General features: G+C 39.0%; 1 protein-coding gene across 2 annotated transcripts; it reads right to left on the bottom strand.

Annotated features, from left to right (window-relative positions):
* Positions 1 to 3,545: 3,545 nt before the first annotated feature.
* Positions 3,546 to 11,646, bottom strand: SPIC (Spi-C transcription factor). 2 transcript variants are annotated; one of them, XM_036761780.1, is made up of 6 exons: positions 11,582 to 11,646; positions 10,317 to 10,343; positions 9,344 to 9,437; positions 6,967 to 7,079; positions 6,090 to 6,198; positions 3,546 to 4,106 (listed from the first exon to the last, which is right to left on the bottom strand). In XM_036761780.1, exons 2-6 carry the CDS (start codon positions 10,317 to 10,319, stop codon positions 3,679 to 3,681), a joined length of 747 nt encoding a protein of 248 aa, XP_036617675.1. In that variant the 5' UTR covers positions 10,320 to 10,343; positions 11,582 to 11,646; the 3' UTR covers positions 3,546 to 3,678. The 2 variants fall into 2 exon arrangements, with proteins under 2 accessions (XP_036617675.1, XP_036617677.1); XM_036761782.1 differs by lacking the exons at positions 10,317 to 10,343; positions 11,582 to 11,646 and adding an exon at positions 9,743 to 9,837.
* Between the last annotated feature and the right edge of the window lie 6,098 nt (positions 11,647 to 17,744).

Below are 17,744 nucleotides of genomic sequence, written 5' to 3'. Positions count from 1 at the left end.
TCCAATATTCCACCAGTTTCAAATGAAGCAAAAAACAGGAAGAAGTTTGCTTGACAAAGGTGTTAGCCATCATCTTGAAGGAGATTCTGCAAGAGTCCCCATGGAAAAGGGATTCCCTATGGAAGGTGAGGCCTTCTTGTGCTTTTGTTTGCTGATGACATTGTGCTGATGGCATCGAGTTCTGGAACACTACAGTATCCCCTCAAGAAGATGCATGGTCACTCAGAGATCAGCCTAACAATCTATCCTTGAAAAAGAATGTGGGTGACTCCATATTGCCCCCATGATGCTGTGCAATTAGAGTGAGCAGAGATGTGAAAAAGTTAAAGGATCCTTTGAGAAAAGCAACCTATCCATCAACAGGCACTGATTAAATGGCTACCAAGTGTCAGGCATTTGGCCAGGTGATGAGGACACAAAGACAAAGAAAATTTGGAAGAGGAAAGACATGGAAAGATGAGAATATTCTGAGTGGAGGGGATAAGGAATACATGGGAGAAGAGAAAGAATTTTATTCCTCTAGGGTTCAGAAGGGGACAAAAATGTCATCGCTTGAAGGACTGGAGAATGGAAATGGGGTTTTATCCATAAAATCCATAACCCATAAGTTGAAGCCTGAAGAAAGGGCTAACTAAAGAGGTCACAGGGAGCCCCAGAAGAGGTTATTTAATTCTTTAGACATGTGTCAAGTCTGTGTATATTTGTAAATTCCTTCTCCTTTAAGTTGTTTGTTGTTGTTCATTCTTCATTGTCAAAGGGACCAAGAATATCATGGGTGATGTTGTGACTCAAATTGGATTTAAATGAGGCAGAGTTGCACAAAGTCATTAGCCTTACTCTCTCTTCCAGAGTCATCAAAGTCCAGTGGCAAGACAAAAGTCAAGAGCACTGGCAATGCCCCAGGATGCAGTGGGTGATCTTGGTGTCTGATGTCGGACCAAGCTCTAAGTGCTCCACAGTGCCTGCTTCAGCCATCATCATGGCTGTTGGAACAAATTGTTCTCAGCTGCCTATTCTGCTGGAGGAAATCTTCATACGCTTGGGGCAGATATCCCAATGTCTAACTCACTGATAGGCTTGAGGCCTGTTGGTTTAGCCTTAACCTGGTTTAGTCTGTCTGCCAGGGGGTTTTACCAGGGTGTGGCCACTGCACATACTGCAGCTTCTTGGAGCCACAAGTGAGAGCTGAGTGCCAGGTACACACTAAAGGTGGATAAGGAGCCATGAAAAAAAGCTTGGCAAGTCCTCATATCAGAGATGTTCGTCTTCTTGAACACCCCACCTCCCCTTAGCATAAAGTTTAATTGTCTGTTTGAAAAGACAACATGTGCTGATGTGCAATGAACAAGGTAGAAAAATGGGCAGCGGAAGCAGCAGCAGAGAAATGCTAGAATTCAAGGGCATGGTCTTTGGCAGAGGTATTTCTCTGCTTTTTGACTCTTGTGATATCAGGGAAATGTGAACTTGGATGAGCTAGCGAGCCAGATTCCACCTTGTTCCAATAAATTTGTCAGGTTCTTGACTGAGAACTGATTTTGATAATGGAAAAACCATGAAGACCCCATGCATTTGGGTGGGATGGAGAAAAGGGAAATGAAGAGCACTAGGGTGGTAGGAGTAAAGTTCAGTATAAACTCTCAGCCCTGACAATTAAAACTGGGTGATTGAGAGCAAGTCCTTCAACCTTTCTGAGCCTCAATTTTCTCATCTGCTAAGTGGGGATGACAACACTTATAATGACTACTTTACATGTTTGTTTTGATAAAGGTATTTTTTTATCATTATTGTTTGGGGCGGGGGGACTGTAGTGGACTGGAAAGAACACTAGCTTTAAAGTTAGAGGACTGAAGTTTGAATCGTGACCCTACCACTTTCTTGCTGTGTGGGCCTGCTAAATTCTCTGTGCCTCATTTTCCTCATCTGTAAAACGGAGATCATAATAATTACATTACCTATCTCACAGAGTTGTGAGGAAAGTACTTTGTAAAACTGTAAATCATTACATAACTGTCAGCCACCTGGATAGGGCAGCTAGGTGGCACAGTGCATAAAGCACTGGGCCTGGAGTAATGAAGACTCATCTTCCTGAGTTCAAATCCAGCTGTGTGACTCTGGGCAAGTCCTTATTTAACCCTGTGTGCCTCTGTTTCCTCATCTGTAAAACGAGCTGGAGAAGGAAATGGCAAACCTCACCAGTATCTTTGCCAAGAAAAACCCAAATGGAGTCACAGAGAGTTTGGACACAGCTGAAACAACTGAACAACAACCTGGATTCAGTTCTCAGTTCTCTATTTACTCCCTGTATGATCTAGATCAAGTCATTCTTTGGACCATACCTTCATCATTGTAAAATGGAGAAGCTGGATTAGATAATCTCTTAAAGTCCCTTCCAGCTCTAATTCCTATGATTTGACTCAGAGTAGGTCCTGGAGGTAAACTTTGGAGGATTCTACAAAACAGAGAAAGAACACCAAGATGGTTCAGTTCAGGAGTAGTGAATTGACTTAGTCACTTGTGTTTCCTACTTGTGTGCCACATTAACCTTGCACTTTAAATCTACATTCACTCTCTCCATGAACATGACATTTATTTGTGGGAGAGTGAACAATAAGTTTATGGGGGACTGTAACTACTGTATGCTGTAACTACTGTTCTTACAAAGCCATTTGAGTAATGCCTTTGCTGAGAGCTAATTAAATCTACTGGAATATTGTTCATGGGAAGTACACTGGTGGGGGCTCACGAGCTATAGCTCTAGATGGGTAGAACCACAGGGCACATCTTTGAACTGTGAGAGTAATTGCACTTCTGGGGACTCAACTTGGAATTATAAATGCAAATTGGGACATACCCCAGAAGCAACGCTACAATAGTTACTAGTTTATAAGACAGATATTCTTAACTTAGGATCTGTGAACTTACCTTTTTGATATATAATTTTTGATAACTATATTTCAATATAATTGATTTCTTTTGTAATACTATATATTTTATTTTATGCATTTAAAAATGTTATTCTGAAGAGTACATAGAATGGATCTGTGAAACAAAAAGGGTTAGTAACCCTTATTATAAGAGAATAATTTCAGTTTCAGGTAGAACTTGAAAACACGCTGAACTTGAAGTCAGGTGAAGTGAACTTGAAGTCAGAGGAAATTTGGTTTCCATTTTTACCTCTGGTAGATTAAATGTGTAACTATGGGCAAGTGACTTTACTGCTCTGAGCCTCAGTTTTCTTATCTCGAAATTGTGTAAAAAATGCCTCTCTCATAAGGTTTTTGTGAAAATCAACTAAGATAATGTACATAAGGTATTTAGTAAACCCTGAAACACCACATAAATTATTGTTACCAAGGTAGGAAGATGATGCTTATATCAACAATAAAACAAGCTTTTATACTTTTCAATATGTATCTTGAAGAGAAAATGGCATTTTAAGGCAGTAATCTCAAAGAAATTTAATTTTTATACATTCAGTTCAGCTTATCATAGAAAATGCATTCATTTGCAGAATTCCGTTCACCTTCATGAGTTGTATACATCATTTAATTACGACATATAACAACAACAAAACTAGATAAATTTTGTCTTGATTTGAGAGGAAAGCCCTTATCTTATAGGAATTTTCGATGCCTATAAAACCCTGTAATGGGGATAGAAGGAAGGCAAGCATGTGTCCTAGCAATCAGAGTAACTTAGATCACGGTCATTGCTATACACATAATTATAATTGGCATTCCAATTATTTAAATTGAGCTGTTCTTGGTCAGGTTGAAGATACTGTGAATAGATCACTTCTTTTCCCAAGAACAAAGGTGGGGAGAGTCTCTGAAGGATGACCTCACTGAACTGATAGGTTAGCTTCCTGCGGATTTTTATGATTTCTCCAGTTCTTCCATAGTTCCTCAAGGCTCTGGCCATTTTCTGGTAAGTCATGGTCTTACGATTGCCTTTTCTTCTTCCCCAAAGTTCTGCAAGTTTCTCTTTGTTTTTGGAAACAAACTGAAAGACCCCCTTTGATTTATCTACCCACTGGATACAGGATGCCATGTCGGGATCACACAAAGACTCATGAAGGTATTCAAACAGTCGGAGCTTCTTTCTCCCTAAATGTAGAATAAAACATGTCATGGATGGGAATATCTCTCAGATGGATCAGCTGTACAGCAGTGGCTCTATAAATGCTTCCTTGCTGGATTCTGAGGGAGCACACAGTGATGGGAACAATTTCCTGTCCATGTCACCTTCTAGGAATTGATTTTATGGGAGTGACTTTGCACTTAAAAGCCATCTAAGTAGGCTTCTAAGGCTAATAAGGGATCCAAGAGGTCCAAGAGAATTATGTCAGATGTTAGCTGACTATACCACAATCTGGCATACCAAATTTCAGTTGGATTCCTTGTTGAAGGTATTCAAAGGTATTCAAATTTTTACACACCCTTCATTTGTAAAGAAACCTAGGAACCTCTTATTGGTATCTTTTTTAGAGCAAGCCTTCTCTAGTGGGTTTAGGGTTCATAGTTAGATGCCAAAATTCCTTTGAGGGTAGCAAAGTGAGCAAAACAGATGATGTTCTAAAAAGAAGTTTATAATAAAACCATTTTCAGAGTGAAGACTTATGTTTTTAAAAAAGGCTTAGTTTAGGGAATCGAAAAAAAAAACAATTCTGGGTTTGTCATATGTCTTGAAGAAGCTATAATGTAATAATGTATAATGTAATGTAATAAGAGACAAGTCACAGGATACATCACCAAACCTAACCTCACCATTTACTTATGAACCCAAACTTTCTCAGGAACATTGGCCAGACACAATTTGGGTCATTTTGATAGGGTACACAAAAGGTCATTTTAGGCATAATGACGTTTTCGTTGCCATGAAATATACAGGACTTTTTTTTCTAATAACCCCTTTACAATACAGGAGAAATCAAAATTCTGGCCAAGAAATCTTGATAGATTTTTCTGTCCAATGGTACAGAAAAGGATATAATCGCCTTCCTGATGAGTGGGAGAGTAAGTGACTGCACAACTCTGACACGAGCTCCTAAGCATCACTTTCCAATTTTTATAACCTATGGCACATTGTGAGCAAAAAATGGAATTGTGGATTCCCAGGAAATTGCTTTATTTATCTGTGTAGAAAAACTCCACGGGGAATAGTACTATTGCATCATTCATCATTCATTTAAGAACTTCAAAAGTTTTATAACCAACATTCTTTTGAATACTATAATCTCCAGTTTATGAATTGAAAAACATAAGGGACTTACCAAAGGACACAGAACAAATTAAAGTTAGACACAAAGAGAACAGAACTCTTCTGACCCCTTGGCCACTGTGTGGTACTTTCTAGATTTGCAAATCATTTCCAACCAGAGCCATTTATTAAGTGCCTAATTTCATATGGCCCCTTACTAGAAAACATACTAAAAGAACATACTAGAAATGGTCACTGAGCTCGGGAGCTCACACAAGATGAGATTATGAAAAGAAATCCTGAGCAGAAGGAGGCCAATTCTCCCTCCTTAGGCTTTGAATATAAATACAACAATCACTGATAGAGGACCTAAGATGTATTTTGCAAAATGTCCGTATATCTGTGCAGGAACTATGAAAAATGAATAAATGAAAAAAAATTATCAAGGGTTTCCTATGTGCCAAGCGCTGTACTAAGCGATTGGGATCCAGATAGGAAAAAGAGACAGTCTTTGCCCTTAAGGATCTCAGTTTTAATATGGGGAGACAACATACAGAGAGGAGTGGGGGCCAGGGAGGGGAACTTCGGTCCTGAAAATTACAGAGATGGCGAGTGGGACCATGGAGTGGATTGACACAGCCCTTCCAGGAATAACTACAGAGTTGGTGTTTTGAAACATTGTACAGAGTTTACCATAGAGTCTGGGACCATGCGGATCTGACTACAATTGATTTTGGCATGGTACATCTGTTGGACAGAGTTCATTTGTTCACTAGCAATGATGAAAGGAATATTTAAAAATACAGTAAGAGAAACTATGATGTGAAACCTCCTTGAGACCATTTTGAACAAATATACTAGTATACCGAATCAAAGATTGATTAACACACCTTTTCCTCCTCTTTGTTGGACAGGAACAGTCTGCACCCCCTGGTTTTCAGTCATATTCTGAAGAGCATGATGGATGCTTCCTTCAAAATAGAAGTCAGCAGTACTATTCTAATGATAAAGTAAGATAAAAATTGAATCAGCAGGGAACCCCCCTGAGAGATGAATGGATCTATTAAGAGACCCTAGAGACATTTTCCTTCTCCAGTGGTTGCTAGAATGTGGTTGGAGTGGCCCAGTTTAATCAAAACTTAATTCTTTCCTTTGAGTACAGGAAGGATCTCTGAGCTGATTATTAACAGATGGTTAAGTACTCTGGTGAGTCACTGGACAAGTCCCTACTGGCTTGTTGGGCAGCTTGTGTCCTTTGCAGATTTATGAGGAAAAGAAGCAGCAATAACCTATGGCCCCTGAAAACTCTAACTTGTCGCCCATCAGGACGAGTGTTTGTGGGTCTACTTTGTAGAAGCAGCCTGGCCCTAGCTTATGGGAATGGAACATCATCATCATCATCATCACTATTATTATTATAGTAACAGCTAACATTTAAATAAAAACCTTAAATTTAAGGTTTGCAAGGCATTTATGTATCATCCTATTTGATCTATTGAATAATAGGTTCACAACTGATAACATTTTTGATGATTTTCTTACACTTAATCCATGTTAGTTGTTTTCATAGGCTCATTAACAAGTGGGAAGCATAGTTGGAGTCAGTAGGTTTCAAATGAAAATTTAGCTGTTATCAAATGGAAAGGAACTTGCCAGCTTTCAACACGTGACTGATCTTTCTTATCACCCATACTAGTCTCAATACCAACAGGGAAATTGGCCCATTCTAATGACTAAGGTATACAGTTATGCTAAAACTCTACTTACGATAACAGTTCTCCAGTTATAGACAGTTTCTTCTGTGGGGAGTACTCCATAACAGTTGGGATTTCCTCTGAGATGAGGATAATGATTGAGGAAAGTCAAGTAATTTTTGTAGTCTAATTGAAAAAAAGAGAAGAAACTTTAAAAGTCATAGTTAATTTTAAATATTTTATATAAAACAAATTTCCTGGAGAAAGAAGTATTCCATTCCCATCCAGGGTTGCCTTTTATAAGCTTGTATTTCAATGAATAAACTGATGAGGAGACAAAAAAAATCCCCAAACCAGAGCAAGAAAGATAATTGTGCATGATGTGAGGCAATAAAAGTTGTTCTCTATGGAAGGATGAAAAATTATATAATTATAATTCTAAATATTAATATTTCAACTTGAATAGATATGCAAGGTATGATTTAGAAATATTCCTTCTGCAAAGAAAACACTTGAAAAAAACCCACAAAAACAGAAGCCTAACTACTAAGCAAGAAGGCATTGTTATCTAACAAAAATGGCTTTGATTTGATGTCCAGATGTACAAAACTGTTCTAACATAGGGCAGCTAGGTGGCATGGAAGAGAGAAGACTGGTCTCAGAATCAGGAAGTCCTGAGGGTAAAGGCCACCTCAGCCACTTACTAGCTCTGTGACCCTGGGCAAGTCACTTATGCTGGCTAAGCCCTTCTCCTCATCTGTAAAACGAAGCACCTGCTCCCCGTGGTTGTTGTAAGGACCCAATGAGAGAGCATACGCAGAGCACTTTGCAAACCTTCAAGGATTATGCAAATGCTGGCTAGTCTTGCCTATATCGCCAGAAGCACAAAGAAACAGTGACTGTTTCCCAAATTGTATCCAAATGTATATCCAAACGTGTAGGTGTATATATGACCAAGATGACTTGAGGACATTTCTGAAAATACTTTTCCTACTGCTCAGATTGTGTGGGGATATCTTTCACTATGCTAAAATCTCAAGAGGAAGTCTACAAACAGTGGGATGGTGAGCTCTAAATGGCAGCTGGGAGAGGGAACGTCTATAAAAATATTTGGGAAGTGAAGGCAACCTAAACACCAAGGCAGGGGAACTCTGCCATCACACTGATTGTTAGCTTTCCCATTAAGGAGCCACAGAATTCTAGAGGTGGGGGGCTTCAAGGACCCTCTAGTCCAGGAGTTCTTTACCTGTTTCATTTCATGGGTTCCTTGGGCATAACCATATGGACCTCCCTTTGACTTTTTTCAAAATAATGGCTTTAAATGACTAAAATAAAATACTTTTACTCTCCACTAAAACAGTATGATTAACAATATGGCATTATGACATATTATTATGTAATATGTACAACATAATGATGTTATATTATTAAATAATATGTATTATAATAAGATATAATATAGTATATATTAAAATACCATGAATATAATATGATTAATAACACAATAATAATAATCAATGATACAGCACTTTACAGTTTACATGGTACTTTGCATATATTCTCTTTTTTACCTTTACAATAACCCTCGAAGATACGGAGTACGAGTATCACTTTTACAGATCAGGAAACTGAACGAAGGTGAAGCGATTGGTCCAAGATCATATGATCTTAGCATTAGAGCTCAAGGGGATTGTAACAGCCATCTCTTCCAAACCCTTACCAAGTACTGAGCGGTAAGCCCAGGAATTAAACCCCAAGTCTAAAACTATTTCAACCACATTATACTACTTCTTAGTAGAATGTATATTAGTATTGGGCCGGATCCTTAATCATTTCACCTAAAAGTGAATTGTGGTGTAGCAAATAGGTGAGAGACAGCAAAAAGGAAAAAAAACAAAAACAAAAACAATGACTTTAGCCAAAAATTAAGCTTGTGAGAAGCTTGTGAATAGAAGCTCCATAGGCACAATGGCATGGCACAATATTAGGAGATGTAGGTATTTATGGGGATCACAAGAACCTCCAAGAATGGTGTGGGGCTCATGTGTAGTTCTGGGATTGGGGGAAGTGGGAGCAGGACTGCAGGGTAAAATTCCGAAAAGTGTTTTGTGAATAGTTAGGGCTTAAACTTCCATTTTTAAAAGAGGTACTGAACAAATACAACATCGCCAGCAAGAATGACTCATAATTTCAAAACCAGAAATTAACATCGACTCTCACAGCAAATAATTCTGTCCATTGGGTCAGACTTTTCTGGCCCATGTGGAAAGCCACGTCGCCATAATCTGTACCTTCTATTATAAGACTTTAGATCCAAGGTTGAATTTCTTTAGCAAGGCTCTCCTGGGACATATTCTGCCTCAATAAGAATGGCCTCTCTGTCTACCCCTCCCAGGTAGTTCTATCTGAGCCCTAAATATTGGAAGTTCTTCTGGATGGCTTATCTTTACCTGGGGAGTACTGATGGTCCCCAGCTGAATGTTGCTGCATTACCTCAAAAGCATCTTCGAATGCCTGACCCAGCATGTCTTGTTCCAGCCAGCTCTGTAAAGGCAAAGAGAAATCATTTGTTTATTAAGCCAGTGTTCAAAACTCACTTCTTGTTTTGTATTTTAAATTTAAAATGCAGTACAAAATTTTGAATGACATTTGAACACAGGATCTAGTTTCATGAAGAAACTCTTGGCATCCTCAAGCACCATAGAATCCAGCAGGAATTTTGTCTTTAACAAAATAGAGGTAAGATCATGTGAACAAAAGGTAGAGGAAGTAACTAGTAAAAGACTTTAAAAAAATAGACAAAAACAAGAAGTCCCTTGAAGTTTGGGGAATTTTTTTTTGATCCTGACCTATAATTCCATGAATGCAGGGATCTCCCAGTGAGGAAACTCCCTCTATCAATGCAGATCTGCTATTGTTCTGCAACTTATCGGTTCAGAGTATAATTGCCTGGAGCAAGGTGAAGTGACTTGCCCAGGGCAACACAGTCAGTATGTATCAGAGGCAGGACTTGAACCCAGGTCTTTCTGACTCCAAGAGTTGGTTCTCTATTTACTACCCCAGCATGTCTCTTACCTGAAAAAAAGAGAAAGAGAGAGAGAGAGAGAGAGAGAGAGAGAGAGAGAGAGATTATCGTTCATTTGCATGAATGGGATTCGTTACTAATAACTTTTAAAGCATAATAAAGAATGTTTTAAAAGCAGAATTTGCAAACATATTTTTAAACTATATATCCTCTCCTTTAAGGGAATAATCATGGGGAAATGAAATTGCACTACTTTATAAAGCAATTTTTCCATTACTAACAAATCAACTGGGAAGAACATTCCACTACAAAATTTCCTATGAACATTTCATCTTTAAAGTAGAGAAGGAAGGAAAGATCAAAAAAGGGAAGGAGTAATAAAAAAGTACTAAACTTACCATGACTTCATTAACAAAGTGGTAAACCTGAAAAAAATTTAATATTCATCCATTTTAACAAAAAAAAATTAAGTCAAGCATTTAGATAATTGTTTCTGAATTAAAAGATCTTGAATCATTTCAGATTGGAAAAATTAGGCTTCATTGCAAAAGCTGATAAAACAAAAGTTTATGAAATAAAAACTATGGCTAATTAATTCAAAAATGTTTAAATGATTTCTCATGGTCTTATGAAAAACCCTTAGAATAACTTCTAACTTTTCCATTATTGAAATATTTTTTAAAAACTGATCCGTAGAATAAAAATTGTTACTGGCACTTAATCTTATTACCTCTACTATTTAATTTTTGAAAGAGCATAAATATTTAAGTGATTTGATATCATATCAGAGACCATTATTAAGCTTTTCAGAAGTCCTTAAGACCCCAATAACATCTTTATCTTCACACAGTGCTGTGTGTGTATATATATATACATATATAAATATACATATATATACATATATAACTGCACATGAACTCTCTACTTCTGCCAACTGGATTGTTTGGCAACAAAGATTTTGAACCTACCCCCCATACTGTGTATTTTCAGGAATGCCGCTTAAACTTTTATTCAGTAGGACTACTAAGACACTGTTGCCGATTTAAAAAAAAAAAAAGAATGATTTCATGGTGGATTCAAAATTGCTTATCCTTTATACATAGAGCAGTTTTATTTGTACAAATTCCCAAACATTTATTAAGTTAATGTATTGTTCCTTAGCAATTAATTTAAAATGTCATAATTCCTTTTTTTGTGGAATCACATTATACCAGACGATCAAAATAGGGTGAAAGAAAAAGAGCCTTCATAATATGTTGTTTTGTTAAGATGTTTCAAAGGTTGATACCTTAATTCAAAAACATGGAAATAAACAGGTTTACTTTATTAAGCTTTAAACCAGGATACAGATAATAACATATGGTTGCAGTCTAAATTACAGCCTTAAAACCAAAGTTGAGTTCTTTGACTATAAGACCCCAGAGATCACTTTCATGAAATAATTGAGATTCCTTAGAGTATCAATAAATCAATAAACATTCATTGAGTGCCTCCTATGTGTAAGGCCTTGTGCTGGCAAACCTGAGGAAGTAGAGGAAATCAGAACTAATAACTTGGATAGTATTAGATAATTAAAGATCCATTCAGTGATCAGCATTTATTGTGCTAGTAGAGAAAATCAGAAGTCATATTGTACCTTGAAAAACATAAGCTGAACACTTACCAGGAAGGAGACTTTCAGTCCTCTACCAAGATGTTTTCATTAATAACATAAAAGGCTGGCTTGTTAAAGAGCAAACTGGCAAGGCTGCGTTAAATAGGTGGTTTTGGGGAAGTGCTACAAAAGGGGATTTTTTTTTAAAAGATACAGGGCCTTCATAATTTCTATTTGATGATATGGATGAGACACACCAGGGACTATTATTATGAAAAGGCATCTCCATTAGTTCTTGGGCCCAGAGCATTATAAACACAGTACAGTGAGAATAAAGTGTTTTATAAAGCATTTCCGGTCCAAGGCATTTTTGTACCTATTGTCTCACTTGTACTTCATCACAGAGATGTGGGCCAGTTTCCTTGATATATGGAACTCCCTGGTGAGGAAATTCCCTATGCCAGTGCATGGTGGTGACCTTTTCTGCTGGGCATAGTATAGTGTTAGAGAGCTGTCTGCAGCACTGAGAAGCTAGAGGCTTGCCCAGGGTCAAGGATGCATCAGATAGCAGGACTTGGGCCCAGGAGCTACTGGCTCCAAGGCCAGCTTTCTATCCTCCTCTCTGTTCTTTGTAACAATTCTGTGAAACAAGTGGTGCCAGTATTATCATCTCCATTCTACAGAGGAGGAAACAAGGCTAAGACATGTCATATGACTAGTTCAAGGTCATACAAGTAGTCTCTAGTGTCGCTAGGACTTGAACCCAGCACCTCTGATGCTCAGTCCAGTACACTCTTTTTAAGCTTGGGCCTCCCTCTAACGCCCATGGGCCTGGTTCCCCAGCTGATTCCCAAGGCAGCTTTGTTCTGTGCCAGTACACCCCTCCTAAGGCAGCCTGGTGGTGAAACCTCTCCCTTCCCTCCATACGATCCACTATATCGGAGCTGCGCTTAGTTCAAATAATTGCCTAATCCGATTAGCTCAGAACTCCTGAACTGAAGTGATCCACCAGTTTCAGCCTCCCGTGGAACACCACCAAGGCCGGACAGTGCTTTTTCTATTAAGCCATGCTGCCCTATGAAATTGACCCCTTGTACCTAACTTGGTATATTTATTAATTAGGGGAGAGGTGATGTCCAACTGTAGCCATGTCTAATTGTGCCTTGACAGACATTTTTTCCACTCTGGTTCACTGATAACCCACCTGTGAGGACTTGGCCTTGTGGAACCCATTTTCTTCCACTGTAAAATGAGGGGGTTGTCCTCGATGGCTTCTAAGGTCCCTTTCAGCACTAGACTTATGATCCTATGATCTTAACAAATGATTAAAAGCAGCTCATTTCCATGGCACTTTGTAAACTATAACATTTCTACATTTCTACAGCATTTGATAGTTTACAAAGTACTTTTGTTACTACAGGCTTGAGGGATGGGCAATGCAAATACCATTTTCCCATTTTACAGATGAGGAAACGGACTCAATTGTTATTAGACTAATTGTCAAGACTAATTGTTACACCTGAGGTCACCCAGTGAACTAGTAAATATGGAAGGAGTGCTGAACTTGGAGTCACAGGATCTAACTTCAAATCCTAGCTCTACCTGCCTGGCCACGGGCAAATCACTTCCTTTGGGCCTCAGTTTCCTCCTCTGTAAAATATGGGGGTTGGACTAGGTGACCCCTAAGTTTCCTTTCAGTTTTAGATGTATGATTATAAATGTTAGACTCAAAACTGGGTCTTCTGCCTCCTCGAAAATACTCTATTGACCAATGCACAAGAGGTAGTACGGTGCCTGTGGATAAAACGAATGAAGTGACCTTTGTTATTTTCAATATAAAAACATGGCCCTGATGAAAAGAGCACTGAACTGAGGCCAGAGAGACCTGGGTTCTGATCCTTTGTGCTTTTATAGAAATAACTCCCGTGTGCCTTAGTTTCTGCAACTGTCTTCAATAGCACACAAGGCTGTCATGCTGACAAAAATAAAAGTAATAAATGCTCATTGATTGACTGACCAATTGAATAAATGGTCAGTCCAGTTCTCCAGCAACAATACACTCCCTGAAGCTACTTCATAACTTTTTTGATTGACTATTCCTCTCTGGGGGAGCCAAATTCTTCTATTCTTGTGAAAACCCGGGATGATTTTTATAGTTTGTATGTAGTTTATATCAAAACAGAGAGACAGAGAATCAGTTTTACTATATGAAAAATCACAATGGAAAGCACACGATATCAGAGCAGAGGTGGTCATCTTTAGCCCTCAGGTCCCATGTGCCCTCTTGTGAGCTTTGGGGTGGACTTGTTGCATACTTGTATAAACAAAAACAAATTGACGTGATTTTGTTAGTACAGTGAATATGGGCTTATTCTGATTTTCCTGGGATTTTATGTAACTTTTTTTTAACTACCCCAGCTGTTGTAATGTTGTTACATAAAACTCAGCAAAACTGTTCCTCTGGGTAAAGCGGGCTTCATGTGTTGCAAGAACCTGTTTGGGAATCAATAGTTTCACCCACGGATTGAATCAAAATGTGCCTCTTGTCAGAGGATGGATCCTTACTTAGAAGACCAATTAATTGGAGTGGAGGAGCCGAGTTCTGGAACCAAACATTAAGTTCTTAATGGATTTTCCAGCAACAGGCAATAAAAACTAGTTAAATTGTATTGGCCTTGGTTTTTTTTAATCGTGACATGTGAAGGAAACAAAATATTTTGCGGGTTCACTTCTATGCACAAGTATTACAGGGTGTGGGAGGATGCAATCACTTTTTTTAGCATTGTGCGAGTAATCTCCACTGTCCCCATTCGCCTGGAGGTACTCCTCACTGCGCTCTGCTGACAAAGTAAGACATTGACACTGTCGCTATCAAAATCGAGCATTTCGCAGGCTTATAGATTTTAGAATGGGAAAGAATCTTAGAGGATGTCAAGTCTAATCCCTTAGTTTTAAAGATGAGGAAAACAAGGCCTTGAGAAGTTGAGGGACTTGACCAAGGACACACAGGCAGCAGCTGGCAGGACTAGCAGACGAAATCACTTAGACTCCCAAACCCATGCCCTTTCCACTGAGAAGTTTAGCTTAGAGTAGTTTTCCTTACTCTGTTTGATGACTGGAAGAGGACAACATATAACTGAGACCTCTCTAGATTCAGTGAAAAGTTCTAGAACAGAGGTCTGAATCCCTCCTACTGGTCAGCAAGAAGATTAATGAAAACTGCTCTTTGTGGTACAGCAGAAAGGAAATGAGCTCTGAAGTCAAAAGACTCGAGTTCATACTTGACCTCTGCCAGTTGCTGCCTGTGTGACCTTGGTCAAGTCTCTTCACTTCTCAGGGCCTTGGTTTCCTCATCTTTCAAAAAGGGAGGCTGACTCGATATCCTCTAAGGCCCCTTCTCATTCTAAGTCTATGAGTCTATGAAACTGTCTGAGATTAATTGTATTTTCATCTATTGAGGACAGAATGTACTTAAAATATTCACAGCAGTCATCAGAAAATTCTTGTGGTTGAAATGTTTGTGGACAATATGGGATTACAGGACTGCAGAATTGAAGCTGAAAGGAACCCAAAGGGTGATCTAGGCCAACCCCCACATTTTATAAAGGAGGAGACTGAGGCCCAGAATGGTGAAGAGACTTGTCTAAGCCACAGAGCCAGTAGGGGAAGGTTTCAAATATTTTTATTCCTTTTGACACTTCCTTGGAATAGTTATTTATTTATTTTAAAGACACAAAGTGGTTATAAAAAGAAGAAAAAAAATATTAAATTCTTCTCCTAACAGGTCAGATCTTCTTCCTTGACTACCAATAAAAGGTATAGCTGATAAAAACAGCTGACAGTTATAGTACTTTAAGATCTGAAAGGCACTTTGAAATATGTTGTTAACGATAATGTAGCTGTTCTTCTTGACCTGCTAATAAAAAATGTGATGTTATTATTTGTCTGTTGACAGTTGCCAGATATGAGATCTCACCCAACATAAGAAATAGGTCTTTAATTGCTCCAAAGTGATTACGTGTGTTTCTGTAGCTGGGAATTATGAGGAGGAACAGAACACAACTTTGTCTGCTCCTGCTTTCCAGGGGGCCACGCTTCCTTATTCTGGGGACATGCACTCATCCACCTGAGGCTGGGTACTCAATAATTTAGAAACTAGCACATCTGTTGCTTAAGATTTTCCAGAATAGCTTCAGTTGCATCTAAGGGCAATGAACTTCTGCAAAATAGTATCTACCATCATCAGTAAGCTGCCATCTCCAGAAATGCCACTGGTTACACCCTCTGCTCACAGCCATTCTTGGCAGAGCTCCCTTCTGGAGTCAGAGGGACTCCAAAATAACACTCCGGTAATGTTGGGGGTGGGTGGGGAAGAAGAGACAACAGAGGCCTAATCAACTCTTAAACCCTAAATAATAAGGCCTTGAAGGGAACATCTTTTGTAAAAATTAAATTTTTTTCAATCAGCAAAAATCTGCCTTTTTCCTCTCCTACCCAGCACCATTCCCAATTCAAACAAAAAAAACCCTTGATACAAACATGTATAATCAAGTAAAACAAATTTCCAGAAGAAATATGTATATAAATATGTATATATATATATATATGTATATATATACACATAGATTTCTTTTGGCAATTTATCTACACAAATATAAATATATCTGCATGTATATATAAACATACATACATATGTGTGTAGATATATATACATATATATTTCTATGACATTAGACACTTACAGCTAAGACAACTAGGCACAAGGAAACTGCTTGACTTCTTGGGTTCTATGACGATTCACTGGAGGAGCTTATGTCTCTTAGCTCCGCCAAACTACTCTGTAAAACCGCTCAGGGATGGGGAACCTGTGGCCTCGAACTCCCCTGCTCTATCATTCACCCCCTTTCTTCCCTTACATAAATAGATGAGAGGCATCATGGTGTAGAGAGATGACTTTGGAGCCCAGAAGACCTGGGTTCAAGTCCTGCCTCTGACAGACACAACCTAGCTGTATGAGCCAGTGCAAGTCACTAAACCTCGGAGTGTTCTGGGCAACTTTCTAAGACTAAGTTGAGAAAAAGCTGCCAACCTGCATTAGCAGCGGGAATTTCCTCATCCAGGAGTTCCCTATACTAATGAAATCTGGTCCCTCTATAGATACAGGCAGACAGGGGCCTGCTGTGAAACTTAGAAAGTTACCTTAGAGAAGGCGTAGAGAAGTCCTGGGTGTCTGGTGCAGCCAATCAGAGCTCTAAGAGCTTGCGCTTGGGTCTTCCTCCCCCTAGGTCTGCTCTCCATGCCTCTCACCTGCTGCCTCCCATCAATTTGCAAAGGGACATGGAGTTACCTCATTAGGAGTTCCTCTGACCAATAGAATTACAGTTCCATATATATGTACATATATGTATGTGTGTGTGTGTATTATATACACTGATTTATTTGTATTCTGCATAACATTTTGATAGTCTTCTGACCTGTTTTTGATCAGCCATAATTAGCAGATGTCTATAACCTGCAGGGCCCCAAGTGACCAATAATGATTACGATATTTTATAACATATCACTATATAATGATTTCTGATGACGTATTTAGTATTTAAGTAAATGTTATCGCACTTTACACTTAAAATGGAAGGAGTTTGGTATAATGGACAACCCACGGGTCCTGTAGTCAGGAGAGACCTGGGTTAAAATCTTGTCTCAGATAGTTATAAGCTGTGTCACCCTGGGCAAGTCACTTGACCTCTCACTGCTCTACTAAGTAACTCTCTAAGTGTGAGTTGCAAAGAAGATGCTGGCCTGTATCTGAATAGAGGTTCCTTACCAGAGAGTTCCCTGTGCCAATGCAATCACAGGCCCAGTCCCTATCACTAGCTTTGATTTTTAAAGTTCTTTCAAATACATTAACTCCTAAAGGGAGGCAGCATGGCATATTGGGAAGTGGGCTGGGTTTAGAGTCCAAGGACCTGGATTCAAATCCCAGTCCTACCTCTTACTACCTGTGAAATGTGAGCAAGGCATTTCATGTCTCTGGGACTGGCGGGGGGGGGGGGGGGGGGGGGGGGGGGGAGGGGCTGGTGGTGGAAGGGGTAGACTAGATGGCCTCTAAGGTGTCTTATAGCACTAAGTCAGTCAGTGATGGTCATGAGAGTTTGTCCTGTGAGGCAGTTTTTAAACGCACTTCCATGGTACCTCCGCTACAACTTAGGAAAGGATCTTGGAGACTTCTTAC

This window comes from Trichosurus vulpecula, chromosome 5 (assembly GCF_011100635.1).
Source record: "Trichosurus vulpecula isolate mTriVul1 chromosome 5, mTriVul1.pri, whole genome shotgun sequence".
In the NCBI taxonomy this organism is placed as follows: Eukaryota; Metazoa; Chordata; class Mammalia; order Diprotodontia; family Phalangeridae; genus Trichosurus; species Trichosurus vulpecula.
Note: the sequence above shows the minus strand (reverse complement) of the source record. Positions and strands in the feature narration are given on the sequence as shown.

Bases quoted from the DNA above. Each gene is read 5' to 3' on its own strand.
- SPIC (XM_036761780.1), bottom strand. The intron at 7,080-9,343 runs GTAAAGATAAGC...TTTTTCAATTAG, and splicing joins GGACCATCAGTACTCCCCAG to ACTACAAAAATTACTTGACT. The intron at 6,199-6,966 runs GTAAGTAGAGTT...CTTTATCATTAG, and splicing joins ATAACTGGAGAACTGTTATC to AATAGTACTGCTGACTTCTA.